The 20,083-nt window shown below is 32.7% G+C and overlaps 1 protein-coding gene across 1 annotated transcript in view; it reads right to left on the reverse strand.

The window, feature by feature from the left end:
• Window positions 1-14,650: 14,650 nt before the first annotated feature.
• LOC118189289 (BTB/POZ domain-containing protein 2-like) overlaps window positions 14,651-20,083 on the reverse strand; it is a 38,004-nt gene continuing 32,571 nt past the window's right edge. Inside the window, exon 3 of the mRNA XM_085823056.1 lies at window positions 14,651-16,189. Coding sequence (XP_085679182.1) covers window positions 15,457-16,189 — 733 coding nt within the window. The 3' untranslated portion in view covers window positions 14,651-15,456. The remainder of the gene's footprint in view (window positions 16,190-20,083) is intronic.

The following is a 20,083-nucleotide window of genomic DNA, read 5'->3' on the forward strand; positions in this document are numbered from 1 at the left end:
CCCGTATATCTATATGCGTTAGAACTATTTAATTTTACGCCATCGTATTACCTCAGCTATTTCACAATGCTATACTTATTAGCAAGTAACCAATTTTTTGGTGGAGGTAGGTTTCAGGACTAGATACTCCGATGATTGCAACGCTTGTGAAACATAAAGCAATAAAAGTATGTATCAATATAGGAATTCTCCAAGGGAAGAACCTTGTAAGCATAAATTTTTCGCCATACTAGCAAAATATCTGGACATATGTGGTGGACTACTGTAATGCCACAGGCAATCATTGACTCAAGATTGCAAAGCTAAAGGGCATGAATACCGGTATTTTTGGACTAAAATACATACGAAAAGCTATTTTCAGCAACGATCAAAGAACTATCATTATCACAATGTCCATTTCTATGAGGTGTGGAAGTAGTGTTAGCAACAAGGGACTCAGACTTGAGGTCCAAAATCCATCAATTCTTACGAAATATTGCATGGTCCGAATAATTGATGGTGATAAGAGCAGTGTTTCTCAAGCGGATTAACTCCAAAGACCGCTAAAATATTTCGGTATGTTCTCGCGAGCCGGTAAGTTTAATAATTCCACCCATTGGCACAATGTTTCCGCATAAATAAATGCTCAACTGCTAAACTATTGTTATTGTAATGTAGATGCTGTTGTAATATCGGTTGTCGGCCGATGACACTTTGGATTTTGGACAGATAGCTGTGTATTTCGCGGACCGGCAAATATTTCTTGCGGAAAAACGGTTAAGAAACACTGCTCTAGAGAGCATACCGGATGTCTAGCCACTAAGAAACCTTTGTTCATCGAAATTCATTCCTAGAAGGGAGCCCTTTTGGTCCAAAATTCTTTTCAGAGTTCTTACTGACTAGTGATGAGTCGGTACTACCGAACCGGGTATTTTGTAACGGGTACTGAAAATCGGTACATCCAAGTACCCGTTACTTCAGTACCGAAATCGGTACTTTTCGGTATTCGTTACTTCTGTACCGAAACGGGTACTTTTCGGTATTCGTTACTTCTGTACCGAAACGGGCACTTTTCGGTATTCGCTACTTCTATACCGAAACAGATACTTTTCGGTATTCGTTACTTCTGTACCGAAACGGGTGCTTTTCTATATTCGTTACTTTGTAACGAAAATATGCGTCTTTTCTCGGTATTCGTTACTGGAGGATCGATGAGGGTTCAGCTCACTTCGGTTTTGGTACGATGACAGTAGTATCTGGTTGTATTTGCGAAATGGTGATATGCGCTCCTTGTGTCCATGAATGGTCTGCTCCTCAGACACTTCCGTAGTTGACATGCTTTCTGATATTCAAAATCTTATTCCGTACAGGTAAAATCAAACACGTGGTGACGTGGCAGAGTTCCTTCAGTGCGCAAAATCGTTAGCTGCGTATTTCGGTACTCCAAATCGTTACTAGGGTACTTCGGTACTCCAAATCGTTACTAGGGTACTTCGGTACTCCAAATCGTTACTAGGGTACTCCGGTACAGTAAACCGTTACTAGGGTACTCCGGTACAGCAAACCGTTACTTCGGTACTCCAAATCGTTACTTGGGTACTCGGTCCTTGAAATCGGTTTTCGGTACTTTTCAAAGTAACGGTTACTTGAGTAACGGGTACTTGTCTGTACCCGTTACTCTCGTACCGGGTACAAGAATGTAAAGAAGTTGCCCATCACTATTACTGAAAAACAACACAGGAAAGAATTAAGCCTATTTCAAAATAAAAGAACTCTTCGTCCGTTAAGAGTGACCACGTTTATACATTCACAAAACAGAACAATGTTTCCCCCCTACGTTCTTCTTGTTAGTGAAGCATCTACAAGTGTACAAATTTACTACTACCATAAAATAGTTCAAATTCTGTTCCAGTTTCGAAAATAATTAATTAAATTGTAGAGTCATTAGGCTAATTTTAAAACTCGAAAAGATGAAAAATAAGCAACCGCCTTCTCCGGGAATCGAACCACGGACGTCTGGAATACCAGCCCAGCGTGCAGAACCACTACACCACGAAGGTAGAAAATACCTTATATACTCCTCCTTTTAAAGGGCAACTGGGTTTTTTAGGGGACCCAATCGCCAAATTCTAGGCGAGGTGAAATCATGATCCATGACACTTTTAGTTCGGGGCCACTGTAGTGACATTAGGTATTTTTTGGAAGCAGGCAAGATGAAAATGAGCAAACGCCTTCGCCGGGAATCGAACCACGGACCCCAGTGTGCTGACACTACACCACAAACGCACGCTAGGAAGGTGAGAGAAATACTTTATATCCTCCCTCTTTTAAAGGGCGACTGGGATTTTTAGGGGACCCAATCGCCAAATCCTGGGTGTCGAGAATCCTCATCCAACAGCCTTTTAGTTCGGGCGCCAGTGTAAAGACATTAGGATTTTTTGGAAGCAAGAGAATTGAAAAAGTAGCAAATGCCTTCGCCGCGAATCGAACCACGGACTTCTGGATTACCGGCCCAGCGTGCAGAACCACTACACCACGAAAGCTTGCCAAGAAGGATGGAGAAATATCTTATAAAACAACGGAAGAAGTGAATAAAACAAAAGAGAAAGAGTCTGTAACTTTAAAAGAGAACAAAATGCAATGTTACAAATAAAATGGATATGAGGATTGATCCCTTTACATTTACACTGAAATTTTTAGCCCATAAACTAAAATTTCTAGCGAAATCGAAATTATGTAAATAATGCTTTTTGCAAAATCACATGGAGTTTAACCAAAACAGATAAACAGTAGAAAAAGCTAAAAATAATAAAAAAAGAACAGAAGAAATAACGAAAAAAAATGTAAGCTTTCACATATTATATTACGCTCAAAGAGGCATATTTTTAATGGGCGTTTTTTTTAACGTTTTGCGTATTCAGTTCACCATATAGTGGACATTAGAGATTTTGGATTAGGAAAGGATTTGATTAACTTTATAAATGTCAATAGAACCATAGTGGGAATTTAAGTTTGATGTTTGAATTGCATTTCTGTTTTAATCTTTTAACCGCATTTTTGTTTGTCCGTGTTGGGTCAACACCTCCTTATAGAAGGAAGCCGGGACACTGGATTGTGACGTCACGCGTAGTCGTCTATGTCGAAACCCCGAGAGAGCAACGAAACAAAACAGGCTGCGCGCTAGTGCCGTACTTAACGTTGATTTCACTATTTGATATAGATACTTGGGTGGGATTTTATTCAGAGATTCAATTATATATAATGAATAATTTAATTACTTCAAAATTTGACACAATAAAATTTGACATAAATTTAAGAATTTTTTGTTTCTTATTTCTTGACTTTAATGAATTATACTTCCTTGTAGGTTTCACAGCAGCATTTAAAAAGTTAAAAATCAGCCATACTAACTCAAAAAAGGAATTTCTGACTTTTTCCTCATAATTTAATATTGCTTTATATTTTTCTAATATTTATGAAAAAAACCCAAATTATCTGCATACAAACTATTACTTATCATTTCATTTTTCTTCCAATCAGTAATTTGTCTTTAAAAGAAAATGGTATAAAAATGCACTAAATTTTGTCTATAATATGCTATGTGTCTTGCAAGTTTCAAATAAATTAGTATATCAGAGGTTTGCTTAGCAAATAATTCAATGTGCAATTTAAAATTATTGCTTAAATCTGTAGAACCAATAATATTAGTTGTATATGTACTTAACTGTATTGTGTTAGTTATATAGCTGAACTTGAAAATAAAGATTCACAAGTGAAAAATAAAAAAAAAAATTATTTACAATTTTATGGAAGCAGTCAGCATAACAACACAACACCTAAGTTATAACATACAAATAAGTTAAAACCAGCTGATCTCTTTTTATCAATAAATTATTCAAACTTTCTTGTAAAAATTGAAGCAGAAATCTCATTAAGCATATTGCCATACTAAGAAATCTCATCAATTCTTATTTATTAACAGGTGTGAAAATTTCAAAACTGCTTCTATATTAATTGGGTCTCATCAGGAACAATAAGATGAGACTATGTGACCTTAATATTTAAATTTTGATACTGCAAGTTCAAGTTTCTATTCGTTAAATTTCAACCCATTTTGTCTGGCAATTACAAACACCGTTATTAACTTTTTACAACAGCCAATTAATAGTTTCAAAATGTATTACGATACTGCCATAATATGGATAAATATCGGGCAAACACTTGAGAAGACCGTCCATTACCATTTAAAACACTTCAGGTGCACAAATGATATTAAATTTTATACGATGGCTATTATTATTTATGAAGCATATAAAGATACATTCAACAGCAAATGGATGTCAGCATCACCAGTTATGTAAAAACATTTATTGATGTTGTGTAAAGGAAGTGATTATCAGTTAATGTTTCAAATATAGAAAATAATAAAAATGTTTTACCTATGCACCAGTATCCAATTTGAAAGTATCTGGTCACTACATGCAACACAATTTTGTTGTAATTTTTCCAAGCTAAAATCGTGATCTTCTAAGTTACTCGCTATCAGGCTTGTTTAATTTAAGCAAAGAATATATCAAAATGATTTGTCCAGAAAGCCACCAGTCTTAATTATGGGACACCGGTAATTTCAAAATGCACATGAAAATCACAGGTTTGTGAAATGAGTGCTCCTAATCAGAGACACCCTTTATTCAGCCAATTCCCAGAATAATAGTAGGAGTTATTACAAACCAGTTATTTTGTCGCCATGCTGAAACACATAACTGTTATCTTGATAAAGTAATTTATCATATGGTAACATGAAAATTATACTCAAATGATATAAGTAATGGCCACTTAAAGACACAACATAGACCCTTTTTTACACAACAACAAATTAAAGACAAGGAAATGAATTTTTCAATATTTTTAAGTGTAAAACAGTCAGTACATGCCCATATAAAAAATATAAATTATAATGACTCATTCTCAGTATAAAAGCAGCAGTTACCATAAACTTGTCATCTTGTAAGCATGCTGAAACACAACTTTTATCATGAGAAAGCATTTTACAGTATGTTAACACCAAATGATAACCACTTACTAAACATTAAGTGGTAGCCATTTAAATACAACCCAGATACCATTTTATGCAGCAAACACTCAACAGCACGAAAATGAATTTTTCAATATTATCATCTTTCAAGTGCTCTGAATATAAAACAGTCAGTGCATGTCCATATGAACAAAATTATAATGACCCATTCCCAGTATAATAGCAGCAGCTATTATAAACATACAATTTTCTAATCATGCTGGAAACATATAACTGTTACCTCGATAAAACATTTTACCATATGTTAACACAAAAATTATATCAAAATGATAAGAGTAGTGGCCACTTAAAACATAACCCACACACATTTTTATGCGATGACAAATTAAAGGCAAGGAAATTCCTTCTTCAATATTTCAAGTCATAGAGTGGATATATATAGGTGCACATATACATGTTATAGCAGTCCTATATACAAAATTTCAACGTTCTGAGGCTACTCGTTTTTGAGTTATGTGAGATATGTACGTACGCACGAACGTACATACATACGTTCGTACAGAAGCCACGAAAAATTCTCTTCAGAATTAATTTAAGTTTTTTTAAGCAGTTTTATAATTTTTTTGAAGGAAAATAGTATTTTATTCTGTCCTTACGTACAGATATGGTGCAAAAACATCGTTAAATTGCATTCGATAGCGGTCAAAATGGATATTTTCGGTGAAATATGCTGCCTGAAACTTTTCGCGATTACAATACTTCCTTTTTACTTCGTACAAGGAAGTAAAAAGGACATACCTTCTTCAATATTTCAAGTCATCTAAATATAAAACAGTCAGTATATGTTCATATCAACAAAATTATAATGACCCATTACCAGTATAACAGTGGCAGTTATTATATACATATCATTCGGTAAGCATGCTGAAACATCACTTTTATCAGGAGAAAGCATTTTACCATATGTCAACACCAAACTTATACCCAAATGATAAAAGTAGTGGCCGCACTAAAACACAAACCGAGATACTTTTTTACGCGATGACAAATTAAAAAAAAGGACATGCCTTCTTCAATATTTCAAGTCATCTAAATATAAAACAGTCAGTATATGTTCATATCAACAAAATTATAATGACCCATTACCAGTATAACAGTGGCAGTTATTATATACATATCATTCGGTAAGCATGCTGAAACATAACTTTTATCAGGAGAACGCATTTTACCATATGTCAACACCAAACTTATACCCAAATGATAAAAGTAGTGGCTGCGCTAAAACACAAACCGAGACACCTTTTTACGCAATGACAATTTAAAGGCAAGGAAATGCCTTCTTCAATATTTCAAGTCATCTGAATGTTTAACAGTCAGTATCTGTCCATATCAACAAAAGTATAATGACCCATTACCAGTATAACAGTGGCAGTTATTATATACATAACATTTTGTAAGCATTTTGAAACATATAACTGTTACTTTGATAAAGTATTTTATCATGTTAACACCAAAATTATACCCAAATGATAAAAGTAGTGGCCACATAAAAACATAACGCAGGCACTTTTTTACACAACAAATTAAGGGCAAGGAAATGAATTTTTCAATATTTCAAGTCAATTATAATGATAAAGAATCTTACCATATGCTAACATTAATTTGATATCCACATTAATAATAAGGACCACTTAAAATACAACCCAGACACTTATTTACATAGATGCATAGAAATGAATTTTTCGTTACTATTACTTTTCAAGTGATCTCAAGGTTAAACAGACAGCATACATGCATACAAAAAAATAAGGAATTCATATTCATTCAAAAAAATAAGCATACAAAAAATAAGGAATTCACAATAATGTGTAACAGTAACTGTTAGATGCGAAAATATTTTTTCAACAGAAATAAATCTGAACTAACATCACTAGGTTTTGCAATTAATTTTTTGTGTCTTGTTACATGCATTATAGTTACTAAACTTACTAGTCTATGAAATACAGCATCATTTGAATTAAAACCTACATTTTTTAAATGTTTAATTGCTAAACACCCATTATATTTTTATTTATGCTTTAAAGTTTTCAATTTGCGCTCTTTTGCAATGCTTTTCTGGTTTAGTGTATCATTCTTTAATTTGCAATAATTATTTAAAAATGTGTTCGTTGATGACCAAAGAGTCTGCTTTAACACTTTCTGTGACTCATGAGCTTTAGGGCAATCATCTAGATTTAAAAAAATGTCATTTTCTATCAGTATGTCTAGAGTTAAAGTTACATGCTATATCCCTCTGATTTGCAGAAAATAAAAATTCATTCTCAAATTCTTCAGATACAAGTTTTTGAATAACAACATAATTATATATTACTGAATTTAGTACATCAGGATGAGGATATAGAAGTCCTCTATCAAATCTTTTCATCCTAGACTGTCCTTCATTTTCTACAATTAATTCTTTATCAATAGTTAGATTGCCTTTACAAATATCACAGCTTAATAGTTTCACAACTTTATAACTACAGTAACCAGCTATATACATTAAAATTGGTATGTCATTTTGAACATTTTGTATATCTTCATTTGTAATAGTTATTCTTCCTGAGAAAGTGCATCCAATATTTTCTTGCTCCAGAGATTCAATACACAGGTTTTTACAATTTAGATAAATAGGAATTCCTCCATACTTTGATGATTTAATAACAGTTGGCAGAAGACTTTGTAATCTTAATTTTGCTTCAGTTTCATATACTTGCCTTATAGAAATATTATGTTGTGAACCAGCCAGCTGTCTATATTTTCCGAATCTATTCTCTAGGAGATCTGTCTGAACTTTTCCTGGTAAAAAGTAAGTAAATTTTAGCTCCTCAATGCAATACCTTGCCATTTCGAGCAACGAATAGCTAGTATGTGTTAATGCAAAATGTGTTTCCTTAGTTAGTCCACCACTAGAACAGCCTAAAAGTTTCCACTGATCTAACCACTCAAGTAACTTATTTAAATAAATATATCTAACATCATCATTTTGCACAGTTAACGGCTTTTGATACTCATTCATCTTATGGTGTCCTTTAAAGATACTTTTGACATTGACTATTGACCACCATGTAGATATAATTTTAATAAATTCAGCTGTTGTTTCGTAATTTAAAATACTATTTTCTTTACCAATAACCATTATTGCCTCTGCAAGACGACTGTCAAATATTTGTAATGCTAGCTTGACATTTTGTCTTTCCAAATTGGTTGGATACAGAGCTTTCAGAGTCAAACCATAACTATATTTTACAATTCTGCCTGCCTCTAATGAATGGAGACTTTTTATGCATGCAAATGCCGCTGATTCGACCTTGGAAAAATTTTCAAAATTTGGATAAAATAAACATTGCCCAGAAGTTTTTTGATTTATCCAGTTGTTCCTGACACACTTCAAGATGTGCACTGAGTCAATAACAAAAAATAGTGGCCGAGATAAGTCTGCAGGGTTTTTATACACAATACTAATTTTTGGAGGCATACAAAATAATGACATGGCTTTTTTATTTATTGAATTATTGTCAGAGACAACTGCCACAATTCTATAACCTATATTTTCTAAACCAATTAGAATTTTCTTAAGATATTGATACAGATCCTCAGCATTTAATGATTTAACTGGTAATATATGTGCCACATCCTTGAAAGGTGATAATAAGCTACGTATCATAAAAACATAAGCACTTGTAGCAGCTTTTTCACAGTTGTAGGCCATGCCACACAAATTTCCTCCTTTAAAATCGAAACATGAATTTAAATGCACTTCATCCATCATAATAATTACAGTTTTATCATTTTCTTCTAAATCCTTGCATCTTTGTTTAACATATCCTAAAAAGTCATAATTAAATTGCTCAGTAATAGGATTAAGAGAAAACATTGAACAAATTCTACGAATAGTACTTGGATGGGGAATAGAAATGTAACCTGAATGTCGTAAAAACTTGTATGCATGCGGTGAGATCGAGTTTAACAAACTGCAAAAAATAAGTAAATCTGGAGTATATCGATACTTCTCTTTCTTTACATTTAGTTTATTTACTTGCTCTGAAAGGAAGTTCAGTTCAGTTTCTTTTTCAGGTAACACTCTTTTCAATTCTGAAAGCATATCATCCACAATTTGTATAGAATTCTTAATATATTCTTCATTTTGTAAGTTATGAGACAGACTTTCAACTTCCTTTAGTACTTCTAGAAACATATTTACATTACTAATTTTTAGAGGGAAAACAAATTTACCAATAGATTTTATAGCGATGTTTTTAATATAAACACATACTGTTAAATCCTCATTTATTACTACCGATTTCTGAATTTCTGGAGCTGGGTCACTTAAAATATCAAGTAACATAGTTGAATTTTCAGTATGTACAGTTGTCCAAAATGTTTCTAAAATCTGATGTTCTAGGCAATTATTGAATTCAATTAAACTTTCAAATGATCGTTCATTATCATACCGTTCTTTCATTTTCAAACTTTCTTCTATCGCTTTCTCCAGGTATTTCTCTTCTAAACGAGCTTTCTTCTTTTCTGGTGACATTCTCGATACAGAATTTGATGACATGTAGGATGGGCCATCAGGGAACTGAGAAGGTATGCATCCTTTCTTCAAACGTGGCCTAGAAATTGGGGCTTTAATTAACTTCGCTGATTTCTCATCATACATTTCGATTTCTCGTATTATTTCATCTGATCGAAAATGTAATTCACATACCTATAAAAGAAAATATTCAAAAATCAACTTGTTGTGAGTACAAAAGTTAGATGCATGTTAATATTTAGTAACAGAAGTCAATAAGCCCTATGATTTAAATAAATAATTTGATACATAAATACGAATTAAAAAACCAGTAATATCATTTCAATTACGTGTATAATTTAAGTAATTTGTAAAATCTGGAATGCTCATCATAATGATTACAGCTTTATTTACATTTAAAGAAAATTATATATTTGAGATAATTGTTTACAACAAACACTGGTTACCAAATACAAATAATTACCTTGAATACATCATACCAAACTTTCATATATCATTACAAAAATTTTAAAATGAAACCTATTATGATTACTTAGTAGTTCCTTGTCATATAAATTATGATAAATTTGGAATAACTACAGAATCTGCATGCACAGTATACTAGAAAGCATTTACAAATTATTGGCATTTATGTAACTACTAAATTTAGAATTATTCCTGTTATATGGAACTTTATTTCATTCATAAAACTTTGAAGGAAAATATTTTTTTGAAATGATTAAAACAGGCAAGATTAAATTCTTTCAAACATAAAACTTCTTACCCACAGATCAAAATCTAATATCGTAAGCATAAACATCACATACCTATCAATAAAAGTAATAAAAAAATGTAAAGATACAGAACATAAAAAATGCAGTAAAATTGAACTTACTCTGGTATGTTTAGTAGGTTGAAAGCCATCTTTTCTTCGTAGACTCCTTAACCATTTCATCCGGAGTTGAGTCTCATTTGGAAACTTGAATACAGCCACTTTTGGTCCGTTTTTATAATTACCACGACATGTGGCTACAGCACATTTATGAGGCATCGTATGAAATTATAAAAGCACGAGACAATATATAAAAAAAGCACGAGACAATATAAAAACTCTGTCGCTAACGCAAATAACCGCTCCACGTTCGTCGCTCTTGGCTCAACTACGGGGCTTTGAATTTGTTTGAAGGAGCGAGGTGAGTCAGAGACGACTACCTGTGACGTCAGAGCTTCCCCTCGCTTCAGTGTCCCGGCTTCCTTCTATAAGGAGGTGTTGGTTGGGTACGCTGCCTCAACCCCATAAGGCCGAATATTATCGGCCAGAGGGTTGCAGTACACTCGTTTATTACATTACACTCTTTGTTTAATGATAGGATTCCTTAACTTTGAAAATAACCTACTACTTTTTGTTCTGCGAAAGGCAGGTCTCAATTATTTATTTTTTTTTTTTTTTTTTTTCAAAATACAGTGAAAAGATAGAACAATAATAACTCATGAAAAACGTAGACTATGGAGAATCAGTCCTGCATACATCATACAGAACAACAGGTGTTATGTTTAAGTTGCCGCATCCCTCTAGAACAGAGTTTTCTTAAACTGTGGGTCGCAACCCCTATTGGGGTCGAGGGACCTGCAGCAGGGTATCGCCAAAAATTTTATCAATTTTAATATTTCTTTAACATATTACAGTAAATTTTCAATTACCAAATATTTTTACATAATGCATCTGAAAATAAGTAAAGATAAGACAATACAGACAAAGAAAAAACGAAAAGGTTTGACGCATTTTTTATAATAGAAACGTTGACTTTGCTTTAAAAATTAAAGTTTGTGACCTAAAACTGCAATAGTATATTACGTTACAAGTGAAGAAACTGACAGTTTCACTCAGGCGTGTGTTGGATTTGCGGAATGATTATGATTTCGTAAATATTATGGGGACCCCACACCAAATAGTTTAACATAACTAGAATATAACTAGCGCTAAATCGCGCAGTTTCACAGATGATAGGATAACACATATGTACCATATTTTGAATCTGGAATCTTATAAATTATCTTTAAACTGACAAATCTGTCTTTAAACGCGAATATTCAACGTTTATGAAATTAATATTTATAAATTAAAACATTTAAAACTAAGCTGTGCTAAAAATTAACTATTCAGTTGTTGCAAATAGCAATAATTAACTATGTTTATAATTTTTATAACTATGTTTATAACTATGCCTTCGTAGCCACATTAAAAATCTTGTAGAAGAATTTCCCTCAACATTTTCTTCTCTAACCCTTACAAGGTCAGGGCCTTCGCTGATCTGTTTGCTTAAAATACAGAAACAGAAACACTGTACTAGGATCTGTACCTAGGCAGTCTCGGCCACGGGGGTATAAAATTTATGAACTTGGTGGTTCTGAAGGCTCTGGGAAAGGTCACTTATTGGCAGGCCCCGGAGTCTGGCACGTCCTAGCGCGGCGTGTTTCTAGTAACCCGGGGGTCTTCCCCGGGATCGCTGGGTAATGTCCCGCTGCGACGGGCTCGCCCAAGCAACTGGTAGGAGCATTAGACGACCGGTGCTGCCTGGGGCCTGTCCCCAGGTGGTGCGCTGCTCTCCTGGAGGGTAATAGTGGAGGTTGAACCTCCACGACGTGCCCAAAGGGGGAGTAGACCTGTAGTGTGGGATTAAGTTCCCGGAACAGGGAAGCCAAAATCCTCTAGTCCATTAACAAACAAACCGGTGTAAAAGTTTTAAACGATACCGATTTTAGTTCCTAACAAAGTAGCTGCCATTTACCTCTCAGTCACCTTCCAAAAAATGAAAAAATGAGGAACCACGAAAAACATATTATGACAAGACCATCTACAATAAAGATGAACTAATTACAATTCATTTGGCAAACAGTACCTTAGGGAAAGAGTCGAAGAGAGCTTTGCGATCTATGCCGTACGGACGACCGTTGATCGTTTGAATTTAAGGAGCGCTATCATGGAGGTAGGAAAGGGAGGAGGGGCCATTCCGCGCTAGAAGTGAAGCACTGCTTTGAAGCTTGGGTCACCAGACGGGGTGTTATTTGTTTACATTCAGAAGCTCGCTTGACAAAATTCTGATAGTATTTCGACACACGACAGTTCCATAGAAATCAAAAAAGGGATACTCTCGCATGAAAGAAACATTCATAGTGTGATGGATAACAGCAATTTGTATAGTTTACTGACATTTACGCAAAAATCACATCTTGGTTATTTTTCGATAACAAACAACAGCGATTTTGATTATGAATTTGTTTTATAAAATTTTAAGCTGTTGCACTACAAAAATATAGATTTTAAGAAAATTGCTAAAAGAGATCTGCCAAAATTTATTTTCTAGAAGATTTGAAAAGTTTGAAACTTGATGGCTAAATGTAAATATAAAATTATGTATGTTAAAATATTTGTAATTAGGCACATAGGTCAGATTAAGTTTTTATTAAATAGAGTAACGCATGCAAGGGCTATCTGCCTAAAGAGAGAGATGCCATCGTGGGGGAATTTTGAAGAAAAACTGACCTTTGAGTGAGTATTAAAAATAATACTTATAATTTTCATTCAAATTATATTCATATATATTTTTTATGTAAAACTTTCGGGTGTATGCTAAATTAGTGTAAATTACTTTACACGAAAAATATAGTGAATACACAGAAATTAAAGATTCGCACATGCCGGAAATGATAAGTAGGAAATATGTGTGGGTATTTATGCATGTGCTTGCAAAAAGCATGTATCTGCCTTTGACAAAATACTTAAATATTCATTAAATTATTTATAAATGTATTTGAAATGAAGAATTTATTCACTTATAAACAACTGTGATAGTACTGTAAAGAAATCTAATGATTAAATGTATCTAATTTATAATGATTATAAATGTTATCTAAATATATAATAACCTTAATATTGAACTGTAAACATAAATTGAAATCCTGTTGACAAATACGTTATAAAACTATTTAAGCAAGAACTGTTCGTATTGGAAAGCAATCTGTTAAAAGGTATTGTAAAGCAAATGCTATGAGATGCGCACTTAAGAACGTAATAAAGAGTTTTGGAATATGTATTGTTGAAATGAAGGGTAAAAAAAAAAAAAAAAAAAAATCTGATAAGTATAATTAAAAGAATTATTCCCTTTACATTTTATAATAACTCAGTTACAAGTTTTAAATAATACTTAAAAAAAAAAAAAAAAAAAAAAAAAAAAAAAAAAAAAAAAAACTTATTTTATTCCCTTTCAGAAATGTTCAGAGAAAGTCAAATACTATTTTCCTAATAATTCTCTAATTTAAAATGAACCGAATAGAGCATTAATTATAAATTGACTTACATTTTTCTATTTAAAAGAAGCCAAAAAATCATGTCATATTTAAGAAAGTATTTTAGGAAGAAGCTCTATAAATAGAAAAGAAATAATGTATAATTTTAATATTAATAATACAATAAACTTTGATCTTAATTTTTGTACCTTAACCGAATAAAATCGAATTACCTTAATTTTTTTTTTCTAATGTAATTAACGAAAACTTGTGAAAATATTTCATTCAAATTAAACCATTCTGAGAAAACTGTCCTGTGAAAAGTATAGCATTTAATTCCGTTCAGAATGAAATGTTGTTTTCACATACTTAGGACTCTGAAGTGTTGTAGAAAAAGAAAATATATACATTTATATGTATATTTGCGACGTAATTACAAAATATTTACACCCGAACGCGTCAAATCCCATAGAACTCAATGGTAAATGACCCAATGTTTTGGTCACCACGTAGGGATCGCCGGTGCTTCAGAGCAGGGTACGGAGAAACTTGTTTAGGGCGACTCCTTCTTACTTCCTACCTCCATGAGCACTATATGGGGGGGGGGGGGTTAGTAGTGAAAGTGTCAACGGCATTTGCTACATTCGTCAAATTACGTCTATTAATTCTGAGTTTACTGGTTCGAGGTCCTTTAAACGAGGATTTGTTGCGCATTACTACTTGAAAACTAAGACCAAGATATAATTCAATCAAAAATTTATTGTTTATTCTGCTAGATATGTGTCGCAGCAGATCCGAACATACGAGTAGAATGAAACGCAATATTGCGTTAATGAACACTCAGGCCATGCACTCACAAGAAGCCTGAACAGCGGAGAATATTCGCATTGCAATCGTAAAGAAATCATAGTGTCATTTTGATAATGGGCTGTGAAGTTATTCCAAATCAACTGGAAGTCTATATTTCTATTGCACTTAAAAGAAAGCTCTTTTAAGCTGGAACACTCAGTTTTTCTCAAAAAAATGTATGCAGATCTGGAAATACATAAAAGAAAACAGATGTTCACATTGTATAGATCAGAAAGTCAATTGTTAAAAACGAAGTTTTGCTCACCATTGTCGAGCTTACTGATTAATTTTATCATCTATGGCGAACCTTTTGACGAAATTTAAAAATTTCGCGAAATCTACAGAATAGCTGTATCACCCAATATGTTAGATGTGTATTTTTCCAACAATTTCATGGTTTTATTGTAAATAACATCTAATCCCTTTTTCACTAAAACTGCTATCTGCGTTTACATGAACTCTAATAGATTTGTTTTCACTCACTTAAAGGCTCATTAAAGATTAATTATTCTAACAAATCCGTTTGGCTACAAGTAAACCTTTATTCTGAATGCATAATTTATAATGGAAACGATGATTTCGATAATGAACAGGATTACCATGAGGAGCACGTGCAGCAATATATTCAGGAGCAGCTGTAGGTCCACAGAGGTCGCGGGATGTACGGGCATGGATGAGTGATTTCGATAATGAGCAGGATTACCCTGAGGAGCACGTGTAGCAATACATTCAGGAGCAAGTGTAGTAATATTCAAAGCCGAATGTATTCCATACGTCCAGTATTATACCCTTGAAAACCACTTCTAGAATAAAATGCTGGAGCAAGTGTAACGATATTCAAAGCAGAACGTATCCCAGAACGTACAGTATTAGACCCTTGAAAAACACTTATACCAGCATTACTCTCATGTACGTCAAAAATAATTTCTTCTGTAGCCTCACGAATGAATATGCTCGAACACCAGTCAGGCTTTTTGTAAATAGGATTCTGTATGTGTTTCATAAGTGCTAGAGCATCGGTCGTGGAGAACACATCAGGATAATCTTCAGTAAACTTGCAAAAATCTCCCGCACTAATTTTATCAAAATGTATCTCTTTCAGAAGCTCCTTCAAAGACCCATTTTCCTTATTAGCTATAGCCCATTCCGTAAGTGCATGTAGTAGTTTATACTCTGAAATCTCCAACCTTCTGCACTGCAAAATCTTCTGTACTGCTTCTAGAGTTACATTCTTAAATTCTTTCGACAGTAGCAGTTTTTGAGCATTTTTAGAAATAAAATTCAAACTTGCATCTTTTGCTTTGTACATATTAAAAAAAAGTGCTTTTGTCAGAATTGTCCACACTGTTTTATAATTCACTACTCTGGATATGTATTCTTCACATTCTATTCCAAGCTGTGGTACATCGTATCTTTCTGCTGCTTCATATGTATCAAAAGCACATGATTCATCTTCCAGATGGATGGTTTCCGCATAAAGACATCTAAAAGATAGAACAAGTTAATTTTTATTACAGAAAAATCTAATAAATCTTATTATCAACATCTATTATCGGTTAAAGTTTTCAATACTTAACATAAAACTCCCAAATCACGCATGCTTTTGATTCTGGAATTACGCGGGTCTCATAGGAGCCAATAAACTTCAAAAGACCCAAGTAATTATTTTAATCATCTCAAAACTTGACTCACTTTGTTGATCAATGTCTTAACATAACCAGTAACTGAAGGCATGTATTCTATAAACGCATTAATAAATATTCTGCACCCCAAATGTCGGGAACCTTTAATATCCCTTGGCTGCATTTTTTGCCAGTATGTATATAAAATGTTTCATGTGTGGTATGTGTTTACCCTAAATATTCCAAGACCTTCTGAGACGCGATTTGTATACAGCCCGGGATTTGTATAATGTCGGGAAGCTTTAATTCCCTTGGTTGCGTTTTTTTTTTTTTTTTTTTTTTTTTTTTACAGTATGTATAAAATGTTTCGGATGTGATGTTTACCCGAAATATTCCAAGAGCTTCTGACACGCCATTTTGTATACAAACCAATTTTCCTACTCCTAGCAATAAGAACATTTGCTAGTAAGAGTGTTGGTAACCCATCTCAGTCGTTATCTAGCTACTATCAACATAACAACCCAGGAAACTTGGATATCATCAGAAACTTACAACTTAAAAAAAATGAATGAAATATGGAACAAAATACACACCTGTCAGATATGTGAATGAAAAATTTTGCTTAAAAAATATAGAAAAAAAATTAACGAATTGATAATAAAGAGTAGCATTCAATTTAGTTTACCTAATACTGTTTTTTCGAACTGGAAGGACAAATTAAAACTAAAATCAAACTTTAAAAATTTAATAGTACTTTAAAATTGGCCCAAAATATTGTATACTATTAAAAATTTTAAAACGCAATTTACAATCACTAAAATAGATTGTAGTATTATTTGAAAAATTTACTACAAACAAATTCTTCAAACAGAACATAAAAAGCCGATATTTTCCAACTAACTACCCAACTGAGACTACAATAATAAACAAAATAAAACTCAGCATTTCTATAATACTCATTTAATAGATTCGCTAACCTTTATGCTCTTCCTAAGTTTCATAAATCCCCATTTAAATTCAGATTCATAGCGAATTGCACTATTAGCTACAAGAAAAATATAGACTATATATTTGCACAACTTTTAAAAAGGATCTGTATCTTAATTTTCACTACTTGTTAGACAGAAAACCATTTTTGTTGAATTATTAATACTAACATTGCTGAATTTAATACCTTAAGACTACCAATGTACAAAATATTAACTGCAATGACTTAGAAAAATTATATACTTCTCTTCCATTAGAAGAAATAGTTAATAGTCTACTCTAACTCCCAAAATTATTTCGTTCAGTACTCATTGTTCTAGACTTTCAAAACTGAAAAAAATTCCTTCACTGCACTACATTTACTAATTACATTAAATTTGATAATCAACTTTTTAAACAATTAAAAGGAATACCAATCTGAGCTTATACATCTACGAGTATCTCTAATCATTTTTTTTTTCTTTATTCAAGAATTTAAATTTCAAAAAGCGCTTTAATAAGAAGGTGTAATTTACTATGTGCCTATTTTCAGATACTTTGATGATCTTATCAGTTTTAACAATTAAAAAAATACAAAATTCTCAAATTTATTCCGAAAGTCTCATTTTTAATAAAACTAATTCTTGACAGAGCGTTGACGAATTTCTAGATCTTCAAATAGTTAACTATACACACACAGAAACACTATGAGAAAAACACGAGCTTTAAATTTGCAACTAATAAATAAATTAATTGGACTTACAACATTTTCAAAAAAGTAAGTAGTAACAAAGTCATTGGTCAAACACATTGATTCCAAAATATTTGTACAGATACAATATACTTGATAAATATACTTGATATCAAAACGAAATATTAATACTAATTCAGATACTTAAAAATAATTTATTACCAGATAAATTTGTAAATTACTATCTTAAGAAAGCAAGTTTTAAATACTATATTTAAGCCTGTTAACTAATAGCATTATGATAATTTATTCCTCATTTCATTTACAGCCATTTCGCTTTAAAATTTGCAGACAAGTAAGTTAATTTTCGTTTCCTTCCTGGCATTGTTCTTAATTAGTACGTAAATGTCTATTTTAAGTTAACATATTAATTTAAAGGAATATATAAATTCTGATTTTACTTTTGATTTTGAAATTAACATTTTAATCTGTCAGAAAGAAGAGATTTTATTTTTACTTTCGATTTTGGGTTTAATTATAAAAGAACGTTTTAATCTAAAATAATATACTCAGTTTATTTTTGATTTTGAAATTAACGTTTTAATACTAAAGAATCTATAAATTTTATTTTTACTTATGATTTTGAGTTTGAATATAAAAGAAAATTTTAATCTAAAATAAATGTATTCATTTAAGCATTTTTTCATTGTCTTCTTTTATATATCTTAATTTGTACAAATATCGATAATTTTTTTAATTACTTTTACGATACCATGAGAGAGCGGAGGAATGTTTTTTCTAAAATAAGATAAGAAATAGCTGATGAAGCGTGAAGTACGATTGTTAGAACCCCGCCTCAGTTGTTATCTTTCTTTTCTATCTTTCTTCTTATACTTGCAAAAAGGTTGGGAAACTAAATTGAGCTGGGATGCAGAGCTACCTGAAGATATCAAAAGAAAATTCTTGAAGTGGGTCAAAGAATTGCCTTTGTTATCATCTGAGAAGATACCCAGACTACTTTCATTGATAGAAGGACAATCTTTTAGTTTGCATACGTTTGCCGATGCTTAACAGGGATCTTATGCAAGTGCAGTATATTTAAGAAGTCAAAATATAGAAGTTAAAGTGACGCTACTGCAAGCCAAAGCACGAGTAGCTCCCTTGAAAAAAATAACTATACCACGACTTGAATTGGTTGCTTTTCTTATTGGGGTGCGATCAGCCAGCCTCATTTGTCAAGAAGAACCTTATGGTAGAAATTCCAAAGGAATATTACTGGACAGATTCTTCAACAGCACTATTCTGGATAAAGAACGTAGAAGTTTGGACCACTTTTGTGAATAACAGAGTTTCAGAAATTAGAATCCTATCGGACCGTGAAAATTGGCATCATGTACCAGGTTCGGAAAACCCAGCCGATATGCCATCAAAAGGATGTTCTGTGAAGAAACTCATTGAATCAAGATGGTGGGAGGGCCCACCTTGGTTGGCACTGCCGGAAAAAGAATAGCCTCGTTCTATCAAAATCGATAATAAAGAAGAGGTTAATACTGAAAAACGGAAAGCAGTTATAGTTTCGTTAAGCTATGTTAGCGATATGTCTTCACAGTTCTTTGGCTATTTTTCAAAGTATAAGAAAGTACTTATAATAATTGGGTGGATACACAGATTCATACTAAATATCCGAAAGAGGAAAAAAGAAAGAGAAGCAGGAGAGTTAAAAGTTTATGAATTAACAAGGGCTGAGAAATCTGTCGTGAAGATTATTCAACATGATTCTTTTTCATCTGATGATATTAGGAAGCTGAAGTCAATAAGTGTGTTCAAAGATGACGAAGGCATTTTACGTGTAAGGTCTAGGTTGACTGAAATTGACCATGAAAATTTTATTTATCCCATGTTACTTTCGAAGAATTATAAGATTGTGGAGAAATTGATAATTGATAAACATTTCTCTATGTTTCATGCAGGAATTCACGTACTGATGTTAACACTTAGCGAGACGTTTTGGATCCTAAAAAAGCAGAGCTACGATTCGAAAAGCTTTATATGCACGTGTCAGGTGAAGGAGACATGGAGGTAAACGACTACAGACTGTG

The sequence above is a fragment of the Stegodyphus dumicola genome, chromosome 8 (assembly GCF_044657685.1).
Source record: "Stegodyphus dumicola isolate Sdum_Otavi_A_Nest chromosome 8, ASM4465768v1".
Lineage (NCBI taxonomy): Eukaryota > Metazoa > Arthropoda > Arachnida > Araneae > Eresidae > Stegodyphus > Stegodyphus dumicola.